Raw genomic sequence first — 21,724 nt, 5'->3', positions numbered from 1 at the left:
CTTTATTTAGCGTCAGAAATTTGCTTCGGACCAAAGTAAAATTAAAGTGGCAGTTTTATTTTTTATGAGAGTGTATATGTCCTGTGAAAAGCAGTTTGTGGCAAAAAATAAACGCGAAGTAAACAGACCGGGAAGCGACCCATATATAGAGAAAAGGCAAAACCGATGCGTTCGAAAAAGTAAATGTACCACACAATCGGGATGTCTGCAGAAAATAAACAAAAAAAGAAACATCAGATTTCAGTGTGCCCTTATTATCTCTGCATTCGTAAGCGCCGTAGCAGCTGCCGCCTAGAGGACGTTCGAATAGGTCTCCTGTAGCTACACAGTATTGAGTCCGCTTTATCATATCTTCAGTGGCTTTCTTGATGACCGATGCTGGAATGCTACGACAGACATCCGTTATCCTTACCTTTAGCTCATCTGAAGTCGCCATCTCAGTCATTTATACACCATTTCTCACATTAGTTCAAAGAAATAAATGCCAGCCTATGCCAAAGTTACGATGAGTTAAGGACTCGTTGGCGAGCCTTGACAGCATGTACAACCCATCCTCATTCTTTCAGCGGGTGAAGGAATTCATGCGTAAGGAAGTTGCCCGCCAACTTACTTGAGTCCCCTTCACTCACGGGCCCACCTCCCGTCTTCCAAACAAGCTCCGTACTCTCATTTCCGAAGAGGTCGCTCAAGTTGTCCCTTCCACATACCATCAGCCGCCTGCAGCCGTGAATTTCAACTCTGCGCTGGCAGTGCAGCCTGTGGCCGCGCCTCCTACATACACACAACCAGTCCTGCCTGTGGAGTGTTTTAGAGTGTCCCCAATGCAGAGGATTCATACCAACAATTGCCCTCACACCCCAGAGATAACTCTTATAGTACCCCTGTCACACGGGCAAAATGAAGTGCACTTTGAGCAAGTGCACTTCGCTGCTAGTGTTATTTGCAGGCTGCCACACAGGAACGCTTAGTGACACTTACTACAGGGTACAATCGTCGGCGAGTGTGTTTGATGAACCCACTTTGAGGCGGCAAAGTGTGTAGCCTCATTAACGATGAGTAAATAATAAGTAAGGTGATATTGAAAGCAGAGTCAGGTGTAATTTGCAATCACATTTTTTTTTTATATATATTGCTAACGTTACACAAGGTAGTGAAATGTACCACACTGCGAGAAAGGAAAAACGCCAAGAAAGTCCTATTACTCTCGGGGTGTTTACGGCCACTACAGATAATGGCCGCGCGGTTGTTTGGCAGAACTAGAGTGACCTAGAATTTCTGGGTCACTCTAGCAGAGCCTGTCGTTTGGACTGGTACTGGTCAAGTCTGGTACTGGTACTGGTACTGGCTCGTGAGGATTAATCTTGTTATTGAGGTTCCAATGAATTACTTCAATTGCACTTAAGTTGATTGTAAATGCTGTTTCTAACGATGACAAATTGTTTTTGTGCATACATTTCCAAGTTAACAAAATGCTTTGCCTTCTGGCTTCGTCATCACCAATATGAAATAAAAATTTTCTTTTCAGGTAGCACCACGCTGCCAATATGACACTCAGCACGCTGAAGTGCACTTTAGTTTGCCTGTGTGACAGGGGTATGAGACCTACGTTTATACACCCCCTGCTCCTCTTTGCCTCTCCAGAAGCAACTTGTGCAAAAAACAATATTGTGGAGCCATTGTGCTATGCACAGAAAGGTCGGCTAAGCACATAGAATTTCTGACGTCAGATGGAGCCCATGCCTCGGTGCTCTGTTGGTTCTTCCCAGCAGTTCTATAGCAGAGCTACCGTGGCAAGTCAATCTGCACTTCGACATTTAAGAAAAATAATTATGAACTATATTAAATTTTGACTAGGACCAATTCACTAATAAGCAGCTTGTATACAGCATAAAATGTGTTCAAGACCAAGATGCAATAAAGCGACGGCAATCAAGGGGCCAAAAAATAATCTGTTAGTTCTCCTGTATGCACCACAGTATTTTCTAACTTACAACTACTTTTACTGCTTTCTAAGTACAAAGTCGACACCAGGCAATTTCATTTCGTAAGTTGGCCATTTCAAGTTCCTTCCACATCTCGTAGGTTGGCCCACATGTTGTGCTTAGACAGTAGCACAATCAAATAGCAGCAGAGTCCACACGAAAGAGTCATTTCTTTGGGTACAAGTCAGGCAGAAGACCAAGTGTCTCGAGGGTCCAGCTGAAGTGTCTGGGCAGTGTGGGGTCAGTCAAAAGCAAGTGCTGGTCTCTTCCATGGTACCAAGGCAGCAGTAGGCTTCGGTAGTGCACCATGGCAGGCACTATTTGCTGCTGGGTGTTGGAGATTCCCAGCTGCTTGCAGACTGCATCTGGAAGAGGCTGTTGTTGCAAGAAAGTCTCTTTAGTGAGGGCTATTTCTGCTGAGAAAGCCCCTAAGCAAGGACTACAAGAAAGCCTCTTTAGCAAGTGCTGAAAGCTTTTGCACTGAAGCTGTTATTGCAACTAGATGCTATGGAGAAATGTCCCCTTCAAATGTCAAAGAAAATGTATTTAGTAGGGGTGTGCGAATTGTGATTTTTGAGCTCGAATAGAATAAGAATTGAATAGTGCACAAAGCGAATCAAATATCAAATAGTTTTTGAATAGTTTTCAAATAATGAACAGCCATCGTCACAATTAATATAAAACAATGTTCACATCCTAGTATTCTTAATGCTAGGAAGCTTCTGCCATTACATAGTGTGTTATGAAGCGTCATTTATTAATAGCACAAATGGAGCTCCAGGAGTCAACAAATAGTTTCTTTGCATGCACAGGACTCTTCAAAGGGCTCGAATGATCGGTGTATAGCCTGTGAAGTATGGCTACCTAAGCGATGATTGTTCTATTACACAAGTTTTTGTGTTGCATGTCTATACTATGCCAGTGGGAGTGAAAATTTATCGTACTCTTGCTCTCATTGCGTGTTTAAGTGGGTGCAGTTGATATTCTGAAATATTCTAAAAATATTCACATTTAAGAACAGTGACTATTCAATACAAAGACTCATTTGAATAGGACACTGTTCGATTCATTATTTAAAAGTTTCAAATATTTGCACACCCTTAGTATTGAGTAAGAGCAATGAAATTTGGAGGAGACACAGTGTGTTAAAGGTCACGTATGGGCTAAGGTAGAAGAGTGGTGGGAATTCAGATGTGCAGCAGAAAATTAGCAAAGTTCAGTTTAAATGTGCTTTGAAGCTCTGCGGGGTAATCAACAGTGTGTCGTTTCAGAACCATTGGGACCATCAAATTTGGCAACAATAAAGCTGATTTTACAGTAAAACCTCATTAAACCGTACCCGCTTAAACAGTAGTTTCGTTTTAAAAGTACTAGTAAAGTCAAATCTCCGACTCAGCGGCCATTGAAGATAATGTGTTTTGTATCTGCATAAACCGTACCAGCTTATTATGTACATATCGGTTAACACATAGCGTTTGCACTTTTCGTAGCGTAAACACGGCAGTGCATCGTCTTCATCAGGCGGCCCGGCAGAACAAGCCTCAGATATCAGCACAACGGCCTCCAAGTGCCCTGTGCATTTGCACATGATGCCGCATCAACATCAAGATAATTTGGGTGCCATGCCAGAGAGCATTGTCAGTAGGTTCTTTATTCTATGGCGTTGTGGCATCGTGCAAGCGAGAACTCGCGTCATGCCGCAACTCGGATAAAAAAGACGCCGGGTGCGTAGCATAGAAGAAAAATTAGACATCGTTCATGCTGCCGAACGTGACGCGAAAAGTCGGCGCTGGCATGCGACATGGGTGTACAGTTGACTACGGTGTGTGGCATTTGGAATGCGAAGAAGGTGCTTGGCAGCGCTGCTGCAACCGCGAAGAGATGTCGGCTACAAGATCCGACTTTTCGCCATCGTTGCCTCTGTTGTTGCCGAAGTGTCACCTAGCAAATGTGATAAGGACGACACGGAAAGCGACAGCACAGGTAATTCAGGCCCAACAGTGGCAGAAGCTGCGCGTTATGTCGGCCTCATGAATGCAATCGTCGTGACGAAAACAGCACCCCGCAATTAAACGGTGTCCCGCGGCTTCTGCAATGCTACCGCGCCTGTGCACGGAGAATATGCAACGCCAACGAGTGTTTGCATATTCATGCGAGTGTTTGCCAAGAAGAGGGGGCTGGCTGAAAAGCTGGCTCACAGCTTCAGCAAGTTTGAAGCCGCTGTCGTCGCTGCTAGGTCGCTGCGGCATCAAACGGAAATAACATGTTTGTCGCGCGAAGTAAATAAATACTGCATGTCTTTTCCTCTTTCAACGCGCTCTCTCCAAGTTTCGTTTTTGACAGGTGTCTGGGCGATCTCCATACTATTTCGGTTAAGCAGTACTACCATTTAGTACATACTTTTTCCGAGCTCCGGCCAAATACGGTTTAACAAGGTTTCACAGTACAAGGAACATGCTGAGGTTGTCTCGGAGGCACCGTAGGATATTAACAAATTTGTGCTAATTTATTTACTTTTCTAAGCTTGCTGGCGAACTAAAATGTTTGCAGTTTCTAAACTACTAGACCTATCAAGATAAAGCTTAACAGGAGTAAATTAAGCATTGAATAAGAACATAATTCAGAAAATTGAAAGTTGTAGATGCACTGATGACTTTGTAGGAAATTGGCTTAATATAATACCTCAAATCCTTTAAAACGTTCCTTTCAGCAGCGTATTCAATTTTAGAATTGCTGCTGTAAGCAAACTGCCAAACATTCTCACTTGAAAATTTTTGTACATATACTGGAGACTCTCTATGGTTAGAAACAGTGAAAAAAAAAATGTAAATTTTTGCTAAATTTTAAGTGCTTGCATGTTCAATGCCACTGACACATTCATAAAATTTGTGGTGCAGCCTGGTGTGTGGAAACGGTGTGGAGGGTACACAGGACCTATACTAAAGTGCCGCAGGAACCGGAAATGTTGTTTTTTGCTGGTAAATACACCTTGCCAACCAGTCATTTCGGCCTCTTTAGCCTTGAACTATGCTTCAATAGAATCTGAGTTGTAAGTCTGTTGCAGAAGTTTGATGGGAGTGTTTTGGTATGCTCCTCGTACACATGGAATTCACAAATGCACCCACATTCTTCTCAAGAACACTCCTTTAATGCTTTCACAGGACATTAACATATTTTCGCTCATAAAGCCCCGACTGGAAAGTCAAGGAATTGAAGCAAGGGGGGAAGGTCTGCATATGACACAAGAATTTTCCCTTTATGTGCAGCTTCATAGATATGCGGCCTGCACTTGACCTTTCCTGATTCAGCTATAATCTGACATAAGTACTAGTTAACATTATCACCACCCATCAACACAGGGATCTTTGAAAGTGCCTCGATCATACACTCCAGCGGGCCTTTCAAAGCCAGAAGTGAAACAGAACTGTGCCATCTAGTCTGGCTCCATGGGAGCAGGTTACCATGGTTTGGCGGCTGCTCTGTACAGTGCAGTACACAGTACAGCCATCAATAGTGCAGTATGTAATCTAATCCAAGACCCCCCAAATTTTGTAGTAAGCCTGTGGTGACCTGGTAGTGAACTTGTGATTAAGCTATGAAAGCCCAATAACACCACTGAGCCTGCACACCAATCTGGAGTTACTTATTAAAACTAACTTTAACACAGTCACCCAACATCATTCTATGCTGAAAATTGTTTCGAATCGGGAAAGGAGTCATAAGAGCTATCAGTGTTCAGATGGCAGCAAAACCCACCTGCGGTTTGGCAGAAGCAGCTGCCATAGGAGACAGCACTAAGGGTCGGCCCTGATGGTACTTGGTGAGGCAAGCATTGGGGCTCAAGTCACCCATCACACAAGATGCCAGGTTGGCCACATATGCACGCAAAAGGCTCTTGTGCACTGCTTGAAAAAAGAGACAATTACATCACAGAAACCATGCAAAAAAGAAAGGGCTATTTGATTTCTGAACCAAACTAGATGACTGCCGCAGCATATGCTGGTGAGTGCTGCAGGGACAATGATAGTAATCACAAAGACCTATGCAAATAACATGTGATTCACAATAGTCCAACTCAGCGCAACTAAAGTGGTCGCAGCATTTCTCGATTGTTTTGAAGGCCCTCACCTAACGCTTCCTCTAGTGACCCTATCCAACACGGTCCACGGAGCCATTGATGCACTGTTTTCTCACAATGGATCCATGATAAGTTGTTGTGAAACAACTCTGTACCAGGTGCTGCACTGCAGCTTAGAAATAAAAAAATAAAAACTGAAATTCCAAGGTTTCTCTAGCCTGCACGTGGTCATGGTTGATCGCCAAGGGTGCGTATAGGAGTCCAAAAGATGCATAGAAGCATCCTTACACATTTGTACGTTTGTGAATGTCAATGAGCGTTTCAATTGTCTTGAGACGCAAGCTTCCACAAGCAAAAAGAGCGGAAATGTTCAGAATTGTTCATGCGTTCCATATATGTGTCTTTAAAGGGACACTAATGGCAAATATTAAGTCAAGCTAAACTGATAGATTAATGCTCACAAATATGTAAGGCATCAATATTATAGAGAACAGAGCTTTCATAATAGAGAAATTAAGGTAAATGCTACGACTAGCCCGATGACTAGTACTAGCCCAATGATGTAGCAAATCCTCATTATAATTCTGTCACTCATAAAAAGATTATTGAGTTGCATTATAAGACAGAAGAAAAGGCCACTTGCATACTTCTGTTCGATTCTTAGAAAAAACAAATTTTTGATGTTACTCTTGACTATGTTGCGGGCGAAAGGTTTTGTTTTCCCTCGACTCTACGCCGCCCGCGCTTTTGTGTTTCAGTAGATTTGTTATCACATAGTGCTGCGCTGGTTCTGCTGGCTCATGAAACACACACACAAACTGCAATTAGCAGAGAATGAGGCCCATGACGATAAGTGCCGAAGATCATGTTTATGATTTGGAGCACGCTTTCCCATTCTCTTCCGCACTATCAGCTCTGTTTTAGCTCAGTTTCTGGCCTCGGTTATGTGTTTTGCGCAAGAAACCATAGCACTGGCTGTCGGGCGCCAGCTTACTCACCGAAGGTAGTAAAGGGTAGTGACGGCTTACGCAATGTCATGACTCCCCCGCTCAGGGGCGAGCGATTTGAATTGTGCTAGAGGTATGCGCACGCTCCAGACATGATTTTCTCTTAAACTAACCATTTGCCTGGCACGAAAACAAGTGCTATCAGGTTTATGGAATGGTATTTTAACAGCTCATGTTGACTTAATAGTTTTCTTTAGTGTCCCTTTAAGTGTTTTGCAATAGTACTGAAACATGTAGAATACCAGAAGCATGCCTTTACATTGTTTATTTCGCACCAATATATCTGTTACAATTAAGCATTCTGATGCATTTGTGCGTGTATGTATACATCAATGTGTGTTTAAGTCATGTTTCATGTCATGAACTGCCACAAACGTAGAGCACATGCTGCTTAAAGCCAAGCCATTCGAAGCCGGTGGTATGGCGAGTCACCTCTATGTAACCATAGGCTAGGCTTTTATCTCTTGATATCGAAAGCCAATCTCAAGGAGATCCCGAGACAATGCCCCAAACTTCTTACGATTTACAGATTACTAAGTTACCGGTGCTGTGGCCGGCAGTACCATAAAGCCGCTTTAGAGTAGTAATGCTAGTAGCAACATCTTGTGACAATTTGCCCAATCAGAAGGTATTCAAATCGTTATTGCCAAAGAAAACTTTAAAAATTGGGCTTTGTTAACGATTATGTTGCTTTATGGATTACGGCTTTACATCGGCCAGTTAGGTAGAATATGTAAGTTCCAATATTAGTTTTGTGTGCTCTCAGATTATTGGGGGCGAGCTCCACCACTGGAAAAGCTGGTGGCACCATCGGCGTGACGTGGCATGAGGGATCACGTGGATCTCGTCGGCTGCTTCGTTAGCACCGAAGCGAGCTGAAAACGAAAGTTTTAGGTCGCAGCTGCGCTGTGGTTCTGATTAAGTGGTGAGGCTTTACCGCCTTGGGTGTCTGCTTGACAACATGTGAAAGTACCACAATAGGTAGTGGCTGCCTTTGGAGGCGTGCTGCGTGGTAGGCTACTGCTCGGCACCGCAGTGTCAGACGTATGCAACTCCGTAAGACTTCGCACCCAATACACTGCATCAGCAGCTGTCCCTAGCAGCATTGTTTTTGCTATAGTTCTCTCCGGTTACCCAGTGTACCACAAATGGTAAGAAATTTGGGGACACAATAAGATGTGGCTAAAGCTCTCTAATGCCACGGTTATACTGCATAGTGGAGGTTCTGTCCAACGAAGCATTACAATGGCAACAGCAATGCACAGGTCTCCCACCTAACTAGCAAACGAAACAGGAGCACAGATGGCACAATAGCTGGTGTGCTAGCACACCTAACAAGTCTAGTATTTACAAGCATGTATTTATTACACACAAGTATTTACAAGCATGCCTTTTACATCATTGGGCACAAAATGCTCTTCGAAATTGAAACCGCGACTGGTCGTGAGATATGAACATGTAAGTAAACAATCGTTGCACGCTGGGGCAAACAAGTTTCTTTAGCCTGATTACAGGGTCAACAGCTACTGATTAAGCGCAGAAAACAGAGCGCATAGAATGTTGTGTCAGTGCTCCTTGAAGGTCACAACCATTAGGGACATATGTTTCCACCTCAGTGTAATGCCTGTTCGACATGTTGCAATTCTTCAGTGCTAACCACTGCAATGAGTGGCAGCACACCGCTATCAACAAAGGTTTGCTTCACATTTTAATTTACAACAGCCGTCATTGGCAGCAGCCCCCACTTTCCCCAGTAGCAAATGCAAAAGTTAGATGGTCAGAAGGGCATGCACAATTATCGTACCGTTTGATGCAGCCACTTGAAGCAGGCTTATAGCCATGCTAGTGTTTTTGCTCAACGTCTTGCACTCTACAAAAACAGTCTTCACCAACCTTGTCTTTGCAGCAGTTTTGCTGAACTCGCGCAACACTTCCACCTGCAAGAAAAGAATTGAAGTCTTGCATTTTACCATCTTAAGGCTAGATCATGCAAAGAAAGTCGAACAAGCTGCATGGAGGAGAGCTTGCACTGCATCACGACCGATAACCAACTAAATATACACAGACACAGTGGTGCCATCTTTAGCAGCAAATCTATAGCAGAACCAATATTTATGAGATATTAAAAGAAAAGGAAAAAGAAACCGCACTTTTCGACGAGGCAAAAAGGAGATAACACACACGAGCATTGACTGGCAACATTACTGCTTATGCATGGCAACATTTTAACATATGCACATAAGTCACATGTTGTTGACAACACACTAAAGCTGTAAAAGAGATATTGCCTTCTGCTTGATTTATTGAATGTTTAATAAAGGTAGCAAATGAAGAAAATACGCAACAGGAAGTACCAGGCCGACAAAGAAATAACAGGCTGAAGCTCATCACAAACATTTTGGTGAGTTAATGCCCTTAACCCTTACCCCATAACAAATGGTGGTAGTCAACTATGGCTGCAAGTAACACTTGTGGCGCTGGACAGATGAACGCAGATGAAGAAAGCAAAATTCAGTAAAACCCATCTCATGATGAATGTTGACGGTAATGCATTAGGATGAAATCGACATAGCGATGCACTGTATTGCCACTGTCAAAACGAGTTATGTATGAAGCGTGTACTGCAGGGGGGTCCTCTTTAGCGCTTCCCTAGGAGCACTCGATGCCATCAGGTGCTGCTGCTACAAAGCCTGCAAGTGGCCTCCACTTGCACGGCGTGCCACTGTGTGAGAGCACTGAGAAATGCATCATGTGGCAACCGGAATCCTCTCTCGCACTTCTTTCTGGACACACTGCATCATCTAGTAGCACAGCCAAGAAGTCCGCATGTGGCCTCCGAGACAGGATTAGGGGCATGCCAGTGCATGCAAACGCAGAGAATTGTTCCCTCGCTTGTCACACACTCAGTGACTCAGCACTCAGTGACTCAGCACTCAGTGACTCAGCACTCAGTGACTCAGCACTCAGTGACTCAAGTTGGCGAGTGCTTCATTGAAGAGTGGAACATACAAAGTGCATTTGTGGTTCAGCCTGCTAATGTATTGGGTTGCTGTCCTGGAGGAACCCTTGTGATGTGGGCTCGATTTCGCTCAGCATTGGAGAAATTTAAGGGACCTTTTTTGTCATTGTAGAGTGGTACATTCCCAGTGGCACGTGCCTAGTTACTCAAGTTGTCACCAAATATGTTCATCGAAGAGTGTAACACACCTATTGGCACATACCCAGTGACCCAAGTTGGCATCAAAGAGGTTCACTGAAGGCCAGCACGGACAGTCTGGCACATACCCAGTGCTCCAGGTTGGCATGAGAGCGTTTCTTCAAACAGCAGTGCATCTACAGTGACCCATGTCAGCGTGAAAGAGGTTCGTTGAAGCACATATGAACACATTGGCACATACTCAGTGAACCAAGCTGGTTCGACGGTTGGTTTTTAACCCTGTTACCTCATCACAGAAGCCCAATGTGCTAACCATTAAACCACGGACTACCATGCAACTCAGGTAGATGGGAAAGTGGTTAAATACAAATATAGATACATGCATAGATAGATAGATAGATAGATAGCCTCTAGAAAGTGCATGAAGTATCGCAAGAAGGCCGACGCATTAAAAGAGGGGTCGCTGGTGGTCGAATAGTTGGTTGATGGGCCAGCACTGGTAGCCAGGTTCACTTGGACGACGTGGCCTTGCAGCAGCATCCACATACGTTGGTGTCACAGCAACAAGAGTTACCTGACAGGTGGCTGACAGGTCGACAGGCGGAGCCTCAATGACCTGCTCCTGAACCACTTGTCGAATGGTCAGAGCTACAGTGCATAGGCACACGTGATTGGCAAACACAAAAGCTGTTGAGCAACTTCTTCACGTACCTAACTTCACAATAAAGTACCTAACTTGTTAGGTACTTTATCTGTGACAGGAGCAGACTGGTCGCTGGCGATGGTCAATGTGGGAAGGGAATCATAGTGTGTTTTATTAAAGCTCTCGCACAAGTTCCCGAGTTCAGACATGGTGTGCGGGTCCTTAGACAGCAACAATTGAAAGGTGTCATCTATGTCTTTCATTATGTGCTTGATTTTGTTTTGTTAAGGCATGGCAGGATTAACAAGCTTGCACAAGTCAATGACTTCTTCTACATAACTTGTAATATTCTTGCCCTGCTGCTGCACACGCCCGCGTAGTCGTTTCTTGGCATGGAGCTTGCACACTCTGGGGCGGCCACACACGTCTGTGGAGCTTGACTTGAAGGCCGTCCAAGTGGTAAAGTCAGACTCGTAGTTATGAAACTAAAGGGTTGCAATGTCTGTGAGGTATAAGAGGACACTGTGCCATTTCGTAGTGTTGTCCCACTTGTTGTGCATACTCACCCTTTGAAACGCCGACAGCCCATCTATAATATCCTGGTCATTGGTGCCACAGCACGCTGGACAATATGATTGACGGAGACTGGGCCTCACCTTACTGGGTGGCTTCATCAGGCGTTGTTGGGGCAGTGGGCAATGTCTGCCTTCGGAGTTCTAGGCACGAATGGTACCCCGCACCTCCACCACTTTTGACAAAGTGATTTATTGACGGGAAGCGGCAGGTGAAAAACAAGCACAGCATCAACAGAAAACCAGTCTCAGTGTTATTGACATGGAGCTCACGCTCCATGTCAATGATAGTGCCACAGTGCTATTTGCTTCCGTTTCACCACGAAACCAACAATGAGGCATGGGAGCATTGTAGCAGTTTATTTTACTATATAACACACACGCAAATGTTCACAGGGGAGGCTGCTCATTGTAATATGGGATATACTGTTTAAACCGGTGTTGTTATATAAGCCTAGATCAACAAGCTCACTCACTCAACTCACTCAGACTCAGACAGAACTATGAGTCTGAGACTGTGTGAGCCCAGGTAAATAAAATTTTAGTGTGTTTTAGTCCGAGTCAGCCCGAGCAAAAAAAGATATACTTTGTGAGGGAGTCTTAGTGAGTTCCTGCTTATTTTGCCAACCCAAAAATTAAAACATCACTAAAGTCGCGATAACGGCAGCAATGCCAATGCGGCGTGCAGCGTGCATTGCACGAGCCGATAAAAAGAGAAAAAAAGATAGAAAAATACAGCAAAGGAATATGCAGCCATTGTTCACATTGTTGTCCAATTTCATGTTGCACTTGCAACTCCCTCCTCTCGTCCCCTTGCAGAAAGCGTGCAAGGGGACAGCTTTACGTGTGTCTTTATCGCAGTAGTGACAACGCAAGTTGCTGCCCCTATGTCCAGACAATAGATTGTCACAATGCTTCAACCCTCCCTCCCAGTATATCTCCTCTGTTTCTAGTTTTCTTACAATTCACACCTCCTTAGTATTACTGGAGGCACGTTCGAGAGGGAAGTGGGGGTGGTTTGCTGCGAAGTGCACAACAACTGGGCACACATGCATGCGTGATCACTGCCAGCCGAGTAAGGCATTGTGATACACGTGAAATAAAGATCTTTTCTATTTGTTTAAGACTCCTGTGCCTGTATTCTCATAAATGTTTTTATGCTTGTAATGCCTCTGCACGTGGCTATATTCAGTCTACTATGAAAGTCTTTCATTACTTGATGTGTTCAATTCATGAGAAAGCCTGGACGAATGAGAGCCAGGCCAAGTGGACTGCCTGAGTAGAACTATGGTGAGTCTGAGTCCAAGTGAGCTGGCTGAGTAGAATTTTGGTGAGCTTGAGTCCAAGTAAACCCAGCTGAGTAGAAGTATGGTGAGCTTAAGTTCAAGTGAGCCTGGCTGAGTAGAATTCCGGTGAGTCTGAGCCCAAAAGAGCCCGGCTAAGTAAAATTTTGAGAGTAAGTCTAAGTGAGTTCCGTTCATTTTGCTGACCTATGGTTTTAGGTGGGTTGGACTGTACCCTTGTTTCCAAAATGGGAAGTTTTCTGGGTCCACACTGATCGACTATAGAAAGCTGCTCATGCAATCGATCTTAAACTGCACTACTCAAGGAATTCCAGGGTTTTCTAGGGGGAAAGAAGAATTCCAGGACTTTCAAGGGCCCTGAAAAACATACTTTTCAATTTGAATAGTTTCAAGGAGCAGGGTGTCTACATAGTTGACATTTCCAAATTCCCTGAGTTTTCCAGGTTTTCTCTGAGTGCCTCAACGAAATAACCTGAGTGGCCCAGAACTTTGCTGTCACAATCTAGCAATCACACTAAAAAATAAAAAATAAAACAAAATACTTATTCCAGTTTGAATAGTAAGGAGTAGCGTTTATTTTATTCCAAAAGAAAACAGAAGGGAGGGGCTAGTAAAATGCACAGGAAATATAATATCTTTGAAAAAAGTCATAAAACCCATTGCAAATCGAGTCGAACATTCCCAAATATGAATAAAAGAGGGATGCATACAGAAGCAAATATATTCAAATATGAGCTATTTCTATAAACTGATGGCAAGCTCATTGGTATGAGGCCCGAACCTTGTCACAAGTGAGATTTTCTCGCAACAGCTGGTAAGTCAACCTTAACTGTCCTGACAAACTCACAGCCTGCACACAACACCTCAGTGTTGTGTTTCACTGCTTTAGAGTTTGTTTGTGTTTGGATGAGGAACGCCTGCATCTCGACGTCAGCCAACACTTCATTTTTTGAGCTCAAGCTCCTTCAAAGAAGCGGCTGAACACTTCCTTTCCTGATCATTCCTCAATGCGTACGGTAGGTCCTTTGTGTTCGCGTTCTCCTTCCGTCGTGCATTCGCCCCACAGACCACTTGAAGCATCCTCTTTATTAGTTGTACAGTCAACATCCAATTTTTCGGACTCTTTAGAGGCCGCAAAAACGTCCGAAAAATCGAGCAGTTCGAAAAAATAGTGCATGCCGTTTCCAAAACAGCTCCGAAGGCCTGCCAGTACACTTATTAGTTATATCAGTGCTCGTACTGTGACAGGAGATGGCGGGTGCACGCGTGTATAATTAAAGAATACCTACTGTATCCCGTGACAATTGCCCCTTCCCATGCTTATGCTTCACTGCGTAACATTTTTGTATCGAAGCAAAGCTGACTTTTGGGAACGCTCCGTGCTTTCTGAGCTTCGAAGTCAATCGCGACGACCACAAAGGTGGAGTCTATGGTATTGCTGTCAGCGGCGAATTCTTTCAATGAAAAACACGGCACCCAACGGCAAGAAGCTTAATAGCGAACATTGAAGCAGATAGGCCTAGCGTTGCCGCAGTGGTGGCTACGGATGCCAGCATATTTGCATGCGAGAGCACCGGTTCAAGGGGGTGAGGTAATCAAAACGGCAGCAGTGGTGGCTTCGATTAATGCCGTTTCGGACCTGCGGTCATAGCAAAAAGTCCGGAAAATCAGACGGCGAACGGTTCTTGCGTCCGAAATTTCAAAAACGTTTTCAGAGACGTTCTCATATGTCGACTCTATGGGTATGTGGTGATGCCGCGAAGCCATCCGAATTATCGGCCATCCGGAAAGTTGGTCCTTGACTGTACACAGGCAACTCCTCCAGGCAACGACACGGTGTCAAAGACGACTTGTTGCAATTCCTCTCTGTTACTTGTGCTAGCATTACGGCAACTTTCGTCCCTTTTCAATAAAATTACAGCTGATTTTCTCTAATAGAATCACAAATTCCCTGAGTTTTCCCTGAGTATTTCCAGAATAATCAATATCCCTGAGAATTCCCGGTTTTACCAGTTGGTAGACACCCTGAGGACTTGTGCGCAACCTGTTAATGTTGACAATCATCAAATGGATTCTGCTAGAATATTTCTTGTGGATAAAACAGGCACATACAGCATTCAAATGAGTCTCAGACAAAATGCCAAGAGCGACGATTTTTATGTGAGTTTTAAGCATTGAACGATTCAATGTTTCAAGCACAGTATCTTTTTGTTGATATAAACTGCCTCACAGTTTCTTCTAATTGACCCTGCAGCTATTTGTGATACACACTGACGAAAAAAAAGCTTCCACACATATACTATATTCAGCAACACCTAAATGCTGCACCTTGAATGAAGACGTGAAGATCAGCATTACAGGTCAAGTTAGATGATAACGCTGTTAGACTAGTAGTTTTAAACTGAACTCTGATTTCCTTAACCTTCTGAATAAACAAGCACATTGTGTAGCAGAACAGAAGGTTGCATGTAAGCCACAGAGCTGTAATAATAACTGCTGAATATTGTGGTGTTGCGTATTACTGGTAGCCCATAAAGAAAGGAGAAAGAGAAGAAAATATGGAAAGAAAACCAGCACATGTTTTCCCCAACATAAGCATCAGTCTACTCCACTGGTCACTTTTGTTTAAGTCTCATAACTCCACTACTCCATCATACAGTAGCAATCGAATAAATAAATGAAGGCACATTGTCACAGCTGTCACAGGAGCACCAGGCAGTTAGTACGTAGTTTTTCCGGCTAAAGATTGTACCAGTTAGGAATGAACACATTTGCTCACCAGTTATTTTCATATGGAGAGTTGGAGATTTAAGTTCAGCAACAGCAAGCCACTGCAAGGCAGCTGCATAAAATGATAGTGAAGCACATGCCTCACACTGCAAATAGTGAAGGCTGCACCAAATCTCAGCATCTGTCCCTCCATTGCAGCAGCCGCCACAGAACAAATTTTTGTTGTGTGGAGAAGCATTATGCAGCACCGATTGAGGGATGCCATTGCAAGTGGCAAGCACTTGCAGTAAACCACAAAATAAAAACACCGAAAATAGATGTTGAGCACTGATAAGGAAAGCTATCATAGAGGATTTAGTGGCAACAGCACTGCAACTCCTTCATTTGAATAAATCTAATTATTTAAGTACTAAACCTATTTCTCAAACATTCCTGCAGCAAACATTTATTACTAAACAGTGCCCTGTAGCCCCAAGTATGCAACAAATTTTGCTTTCTGAGCATCTAAGTGCTACCTAAACCCAGCATAGGAAACTTGCAATCACCAGTTTGCTCACTTCCACATTTCGGCTGCATTGGTGCGTGCAAACATGAAGGCATCCTCTATGCCATCTGCCATTACTGAAATTGGAAAGTGCACTTACACGTTTTTCTGATTCATTCACAGGTACAAGCTTTATGGCAACTTTTTCCTTGACTTCATCACGCACCGGGTAGCCTTTTGCAATTATCCTAAAATTAAAAAAATAAAGAGAACAGTAGCAGCACCACAGAGCAGGAGCCGACAGCCTCTTCAATTGCCAGTCTGAGTAACAAAAATTTATGCAGATCCAACGCACACATTGAAATCTATGTGAAGTGATCAATTAAGTGCTATACAAGTGATTAGCTTCTGCACAGTGTTTAGTGATTTCATGCCTGCCAGGCACAAGACAGCAGGACGAGGCGAACCACACCACGTGACCACACTTTACACTGTATACGGGGTTGGCCTAGTTTGCTATGACACTGTGTCCAGGGTTGGCCCGCCCAGTAAAGGGAGGCAATCCTAGAGATAGTGCAATAGTAAATTGCACACCCACTTTACTTGATGAGAAACTGACCATGCAGATGCACCAAACCCCGGCAAAGAAGGCATAGAAAGCTTTGGTTGAATAAATTACCACTAGGAGGCATATATGTGTAACTGTTACGGTGAGAATATTCAAGTACCCTTTGTTGTTTCACTGCAAAGTTCTGTGGGGAACAGCAGGACCGTAACCAGAGGGGAGGTTTCAAGTGACAACTCAGGTGGAGTTTAAAGACAAGTAACATACTGGTGCAGAGTAACCTTGGCACACAAATGTAAAAATACATTTATTTCATCACATATGACATAGTGTTGCAAGGAAAACACAGGGAAGGCGGGAGATAGAAATTAGATGATGAGCAAAACGACAACAAGGTAAAAGCAGGAGCCAACATTTCGACAAGTGGATTTGCCTTTTTGAAAAAGGCAAGTCCACTTGTCGAAACATTGGCTCCCGCTTTTACGTTGTTCTTGTTTGGCTCATAGTATTGGTCAATTGATCAATTCAGATCTATTAGGTTATTTCAAACGTATTACGTCAAGTGTTTTTTATAAAGCTGGAGAGAAGGCTTCTTTCTTAGCTGTGCTGTGAGCCACATGACACAGTGTCGAATTGAATTGAATTCTAGGATTTTACGTGTCAAAACCACGCTTTGATTATAAGGTGCGTCGTAGTGAGGGACTCCAGATTAATTTTGACCACCAGGGGATCTTTAACGTGCCCCCAATGCACGGGACATAAGCATTTTTGCATTTCGCCCCCATCGAAACATGGCTGCCACAGCCAGGATTTGATCCTGCGACCTCATGCTTAGCAGCGCAATGCCATAGCCGCTAAGCCACCACGGCGGGTATGACACAGTGTCGCAGGATGAACACCTGTCCCTGTCACAACAGGACATTTCCATGCCTGCTTTGTATGCATGTATGGGAACAGCTCTACATCAACATAAATATCAATCAATCATTTTAGTCTCGTTTATTTAAATAAGCAGGTAGAGGTATGGCAGATAAAAGCTGCCACGCAACTTTTATCTGCCAGAGCCTGCAGGCCTTGATACAAAGATTCACAGCAGCACAAAGACATGAATACAGATTACATCAAAATAAAATTTCCAAGGTAACCAGCATAATACCATAATGCTGAAGAATTTCTGTGTAATTACAGTATGATGACGCATTCACAAAATTTAAGCATAATTTGCTTGAAGCACAGGTAAACGAATAAAAATTCACAGATTCGTAACTCAAAGATCATGGTAACATATAGCACACGCTTTGCATTCCTGAATTTAAATGCACAGTTTATACTTTCAACGTTTCACCTTTCCTCATCTCACAACTCTGCACTTCTTTTTTTTTAAATACAATATTGTTAACAGATACATCATATTTTCTTTATTTAGAGTTTAAATCATGCCCTTAATCAATAGTGGTAAAACTGGTGGATCCTACTGACACAAGCAGTTCGAAAAAAATCAGCAGTTGATGTTCCAAAGTTAATATTACTATAAGCATACCGTATGAACCGTTCTTGCGCTATATGTATCTTTTTCAAGTCAGAAAATGTTGTGGCACCCCAGATGACTAAACATTAGGTTACATGTGAATAACACAAGGAATTATAAGTGATTTCTCTTACGTCGAAAGAAGGTGTTTTTGGTGACGAACTACTCCTGTTATACAGATCTTTCAGATTAGAATATTTATGCGACTATATCCCAGGACACAGCGGGAAAAAACAGCACGCCTAGGCGCTTAAAATGGTCAACAACTTCAATGCTATGACTGTTTAAAACAATATCTTTATGTTGATCAATTTCTTTTGTTTTTGTTTTTTCTAAAAAATAATTGCTTTAGTTTTAATCTCATTTTTCATGCCATTGGATGACAGCCGTGCTGCAAAATTTTGTAATGTGTCATTGCAGATATATTGTGGGGTCTCGATGCGCTCTTGGGACAAACGAATGACAACACAGTAGTGCAGACAATCACAAAGGCATTTACTGAGCCTCTTATACACCAACTTAGCCAGCTGAATTATACCTATAGAATATGCCAATGGTCGCGCGATAAATCGAGGAAGTCCGTCTTACCGCGACCGGATAGCGAGCGAATATGTAGCCCCCTGCAGAATGCATGGAAGGCACGACAAAATAAATTATTCAAAGCAAATACCACACAAGGCATAAGATTTGAGACAGTAATAAATAATGCCCACTGTACCAAAGATAGAATAACTAAATAATTCTATTTTAGTGCTATTCCTTCCAGTGTTTTACCACTTGACCACGAAAGGGCACATTGCCGGCATTACCACCAGAAGTGACGAGATGCTAGAGCAGCTGATAAGAAAGGTCATACGTCTTAGCAGCAAGAACATTTTCCCTGCTTCCCAAAAGATACTCTCTTCAGCAAACGTAAGCAAGCATTTATCATGTCCAAAAATGTAAGTTTCTTGAGTCCACCAAAACAATGTATACTCAATGTGAGCACAGTCATCAAAGTAGTTGTCCTAAATATTATGTGGCTGCCCTGGAGAGCCAGTTAGGCAAACCTGAAATCATTTTCAGTGCCGTCGAGTGAGGTAAAATGAGGTAAAGAATGTTTACTGCATTGCAAGTTTTGTTGAACCAGGGCTAACTTGAATCACAAAATACCGTTTGCAAGCTGTAAAACTCACCAAGCAGTAGTGTACGGTATCTGCATTGGCTTTGCTCGCAGCACAGCTTTCTGAGCACTTTTTGCAGCTCGCTCGTTGGACGCCAGAATGGTGACACCACTAGCATACCTAAGAAGAGGGCAAATCGCTAAGTTAGCATCAGCACAAACGCAAAATTTATTGTACAGTCTATCTGTTTCATCTGCACATACCACCAATTCAGGCTCGAAGCACTGCACCAGCAAGAAAATAAAAAAAGAACTGCATCAGCTTTGAGCAATTCACAAGTTTACACAGGCAGCTCTTTCTTACAAGTTGTGCTTTACTAATTTATCATACTGCATTAAATTTTACTGCTTTGTATTTATTTGCTCAGTCTCTTCTTTTTCTACCTCGGCTTTCAACAGGATACATAGTTTCTTTGCTTTCATTTCCCACTTTCAGTCTTAGTTGGACACATCATGTTGAACCTCAGATTTTACCCGCATTTCTTTGTTTTTATTATTGAAATTTTATACCTTCTAGTTCACCTTTTCAGGGAAAATTAGGCATACCATAATGAAGATGCCTGCTTACATGTGTAGATCATTTTCCGTTTTTGCCACCCCTACTTCTTGGAAAAACAAACAGCAGTACCCCTAATTGTTTTCTCTAAGCAACTATACAACACCACCCCCTTTTTTTTCTTTTCTTCCCCTTCATTTTTCTTGCTTATTTTACCCCCTTCTCTTCCTGCCTACTGTGGTTAAGGCTACCAAGTGACATCATCATTTCAAGGGAAAGTCCACAACAGCTATCAATGTAAAAATAACTAGCAGAAAAAAGAATTGTGAAAATTGTCAGTCTCTTCTTACCGACTTCTTTTCCTGTATATGCATGTGTTCAAGTTGGAAAAGATTTTATTCATAAATAAACAGAAAGATTGGCCTGAGCTTGTGCACTCTAACCTGCTGCTGCTCTGTGCTGGGAAATGGGGAAAGAAAAACAAGGCACCGATGGAAAGTGACAGTGGTAAGCTGGTCGTTAACACAGCAGCATACTTAAATTCTTCACTCTAGTCCCGTGTTGTAAAAAAAACTGTATCATGGCCCATACTGAGATAGATATTTGGGTATAGCTTTAATAATTAGGCTAATTTGTCTGTGAAGATATGATCGGCATTGAAGTGAGTGCACATGTAATGCTAGGCATCAAAGTACCTTTCAGCTGATTTGATGATAATAATTTGGTCGACATTCAAGTGAACCGCCAAGCCTTCTACGGCATCTTCTAGACTGTAAGGAGACTCGCCGAAGCCCGAGACGTGAAGGCGTTGCTTGAGCATACTTTGGGATCCTGAAAAACGATAAGAAAGTTCACACAGGCACCAAAAGAGAAAGAAATGACTTGCTCAGGGACATCTTGCAAACTATGATGATTGTGCATGGCGCATATAGCAGAGCAGGCAGAACTACCTGCATGCATATAATATGCCATGTAGTCCAACTTGCACTGCAAAAAAAAAAAAAAAAAAAAAGGGAGTGCTTCGACTAAATGCTAAAAGCACATGCCTAGAACGAACGTTGAAGCTTTCGAGTAAAGAGGGAAACGGTATAAACTTAAAGGAAACCGTTAACGTCATGCAAAGACTATTTTTTTGCTATCCGCATGTGTTATCCGATCAACTTAAATATGTCTCTGCAGCGACACTCGGCTGAGCCGCTGAAAAACCGACACACAGGAGGAGGATCGCGTTGCTCTGTTATGTAAGATAGAGCAAGCACAAATGGGTAGAACTTATGGTTTAATAGCCATGAGCACGAGAAACTGATAGCCATGGTTGTAGCATGTAGTTCTAAAACCCTAGCGAAAATATTAAGACGTGCAAAACTTACTTCCTCCCTTGTGGAAATTGAAACTCAGGGGAACCCCGTATGGTTTGCTGAGCGCAATAAGCCCATCTGTATTGGAGACAAAAGAAGGTCGCACTTAGAAGAAAGCAAGGCATACTGGTGTCCAACAGCGCAGGCTGGATATTACTTGCCTTGATTATAAAATATACTGCCCGCCAAGTCCCGCACAAACTCGCCCTTCGACTTCCACGGATACAAATTGCGGTACACGTGCTTTTTATTTTCAGAATCTTCCCGGCTTGAATGTGGCAAACCTTCAGAAGCTGGGTTTGCTTCTGCACAGAGCTGCCTAAAAAAGTTCAGGCTGCTTAGGCGACGTGAACGCAGTGCAAGGACGCACAAGCGCTTCATCGCACAAAATGGTAACGACGGTAACAACGGGTACTTCTTATTTTACGTAGATCGTCTTGCACGACTAGAAGTTACACATGATACAAGACGTTGGCTGGCACAATTAACCAAAAACATTGAGCACGTGCTTCCCATGCTACCCATCATTACTCTATGCCCTTATGCCCATAATGCGAACACAGCGTGCCCTTTTGGTTCTTTATTCTATGCTGCCCTTGGCTTGTCTGTGCCAGTTACTCATCTCTATTCGTTTTGCAAGAAATAATTAGAAATGAGA

The 21,724-nt window shown here is 43.1% G+C and overlaps 1 protein-coding gene across 1 annotated transcript; it reads right to left on the bottom strand.

The window, feature by feature from the left end:
• Window positions 1-1,929: 1,929 nt before the first annotated feature.
• On the bottom strand, window positions 1,930-21,638 carry LOC142572032 (mitochondrial mRNA pseudouridine synthase RPUSD3-like). Its single transcript, XM_075680831.1, has 8 exons — window positions 21,228-21,638; window positions 21,079-21,144; window positions 20,404-20,539; window positions 19,226-19,333; window positions 16,118-16,205; window positions 8,872-9,004; window positions 5,739-5,884; window positions 1,930-2,357 (listed from the first exon to the last, which is right to left on the bottom strand). Exons 1-8 carry the CDS (start codon window positions 21,445-21,447, stop codon window positions 2,148-2,150), a joined length of 1,107 nt encoding a protein of 368 aa, XP_075536946.1. The 5' UTR covers window positions 21,448-21,638; the 3' UTR covers window positions 1,930-2,147.
• Between the last annotated feature and the right edge of the window lie 86 nt (window positions 21,639-21,724).

This window comes from Dermacentor variabilis, chromosome 2 (genome assembly GCF_050947875.1).
Source record: "Dermacentor variabilis isolate Ectoservices chromosome 2, ASM5094787v1, whole genome shotgun sequence".
Classification (NCBI taxonomy): domain Eukaryota; kingdom Metazoa; phylum Arthropoda; class Arachnida; order Ixodida; family Ixodidae; genus Dermacentor; species Dermacentor variabilis.
The sequence above is the reverse complement of the archived record's forward strand: the minus strand, read 5'-3'. Positions and strand labels throughout refer to the sequence as shown.

What these genes read in the sequence shown, in the direction of transcription:
- LOC142572032 (XM_075680831.1), bottom strand. Translation starts at nt 21,447, where the DNA reads ATGAAGCGCTTGTGCGTCCTTGCACTGCGTTCACGTCGCCTAAGCAGC. An exon ending in TCAAGTGGCTGCATCAAACG is followed by an intron (nt 5,885 to 8,871) that starts GTACGATAATTG and finishes TTTTTCAAGCAG; the next exon opens with TGCACAAGAGCCTTTTGCGT. An exon ending in CTGCTTCTGCCAAACCGCAG is followed by an intron (nt 2,358 to 5,738) that starts GTGGGTTTTGCT and finishes TTGCAACAACAG; the next exon opens with CCTCTTCCAGATGCAGTCTG.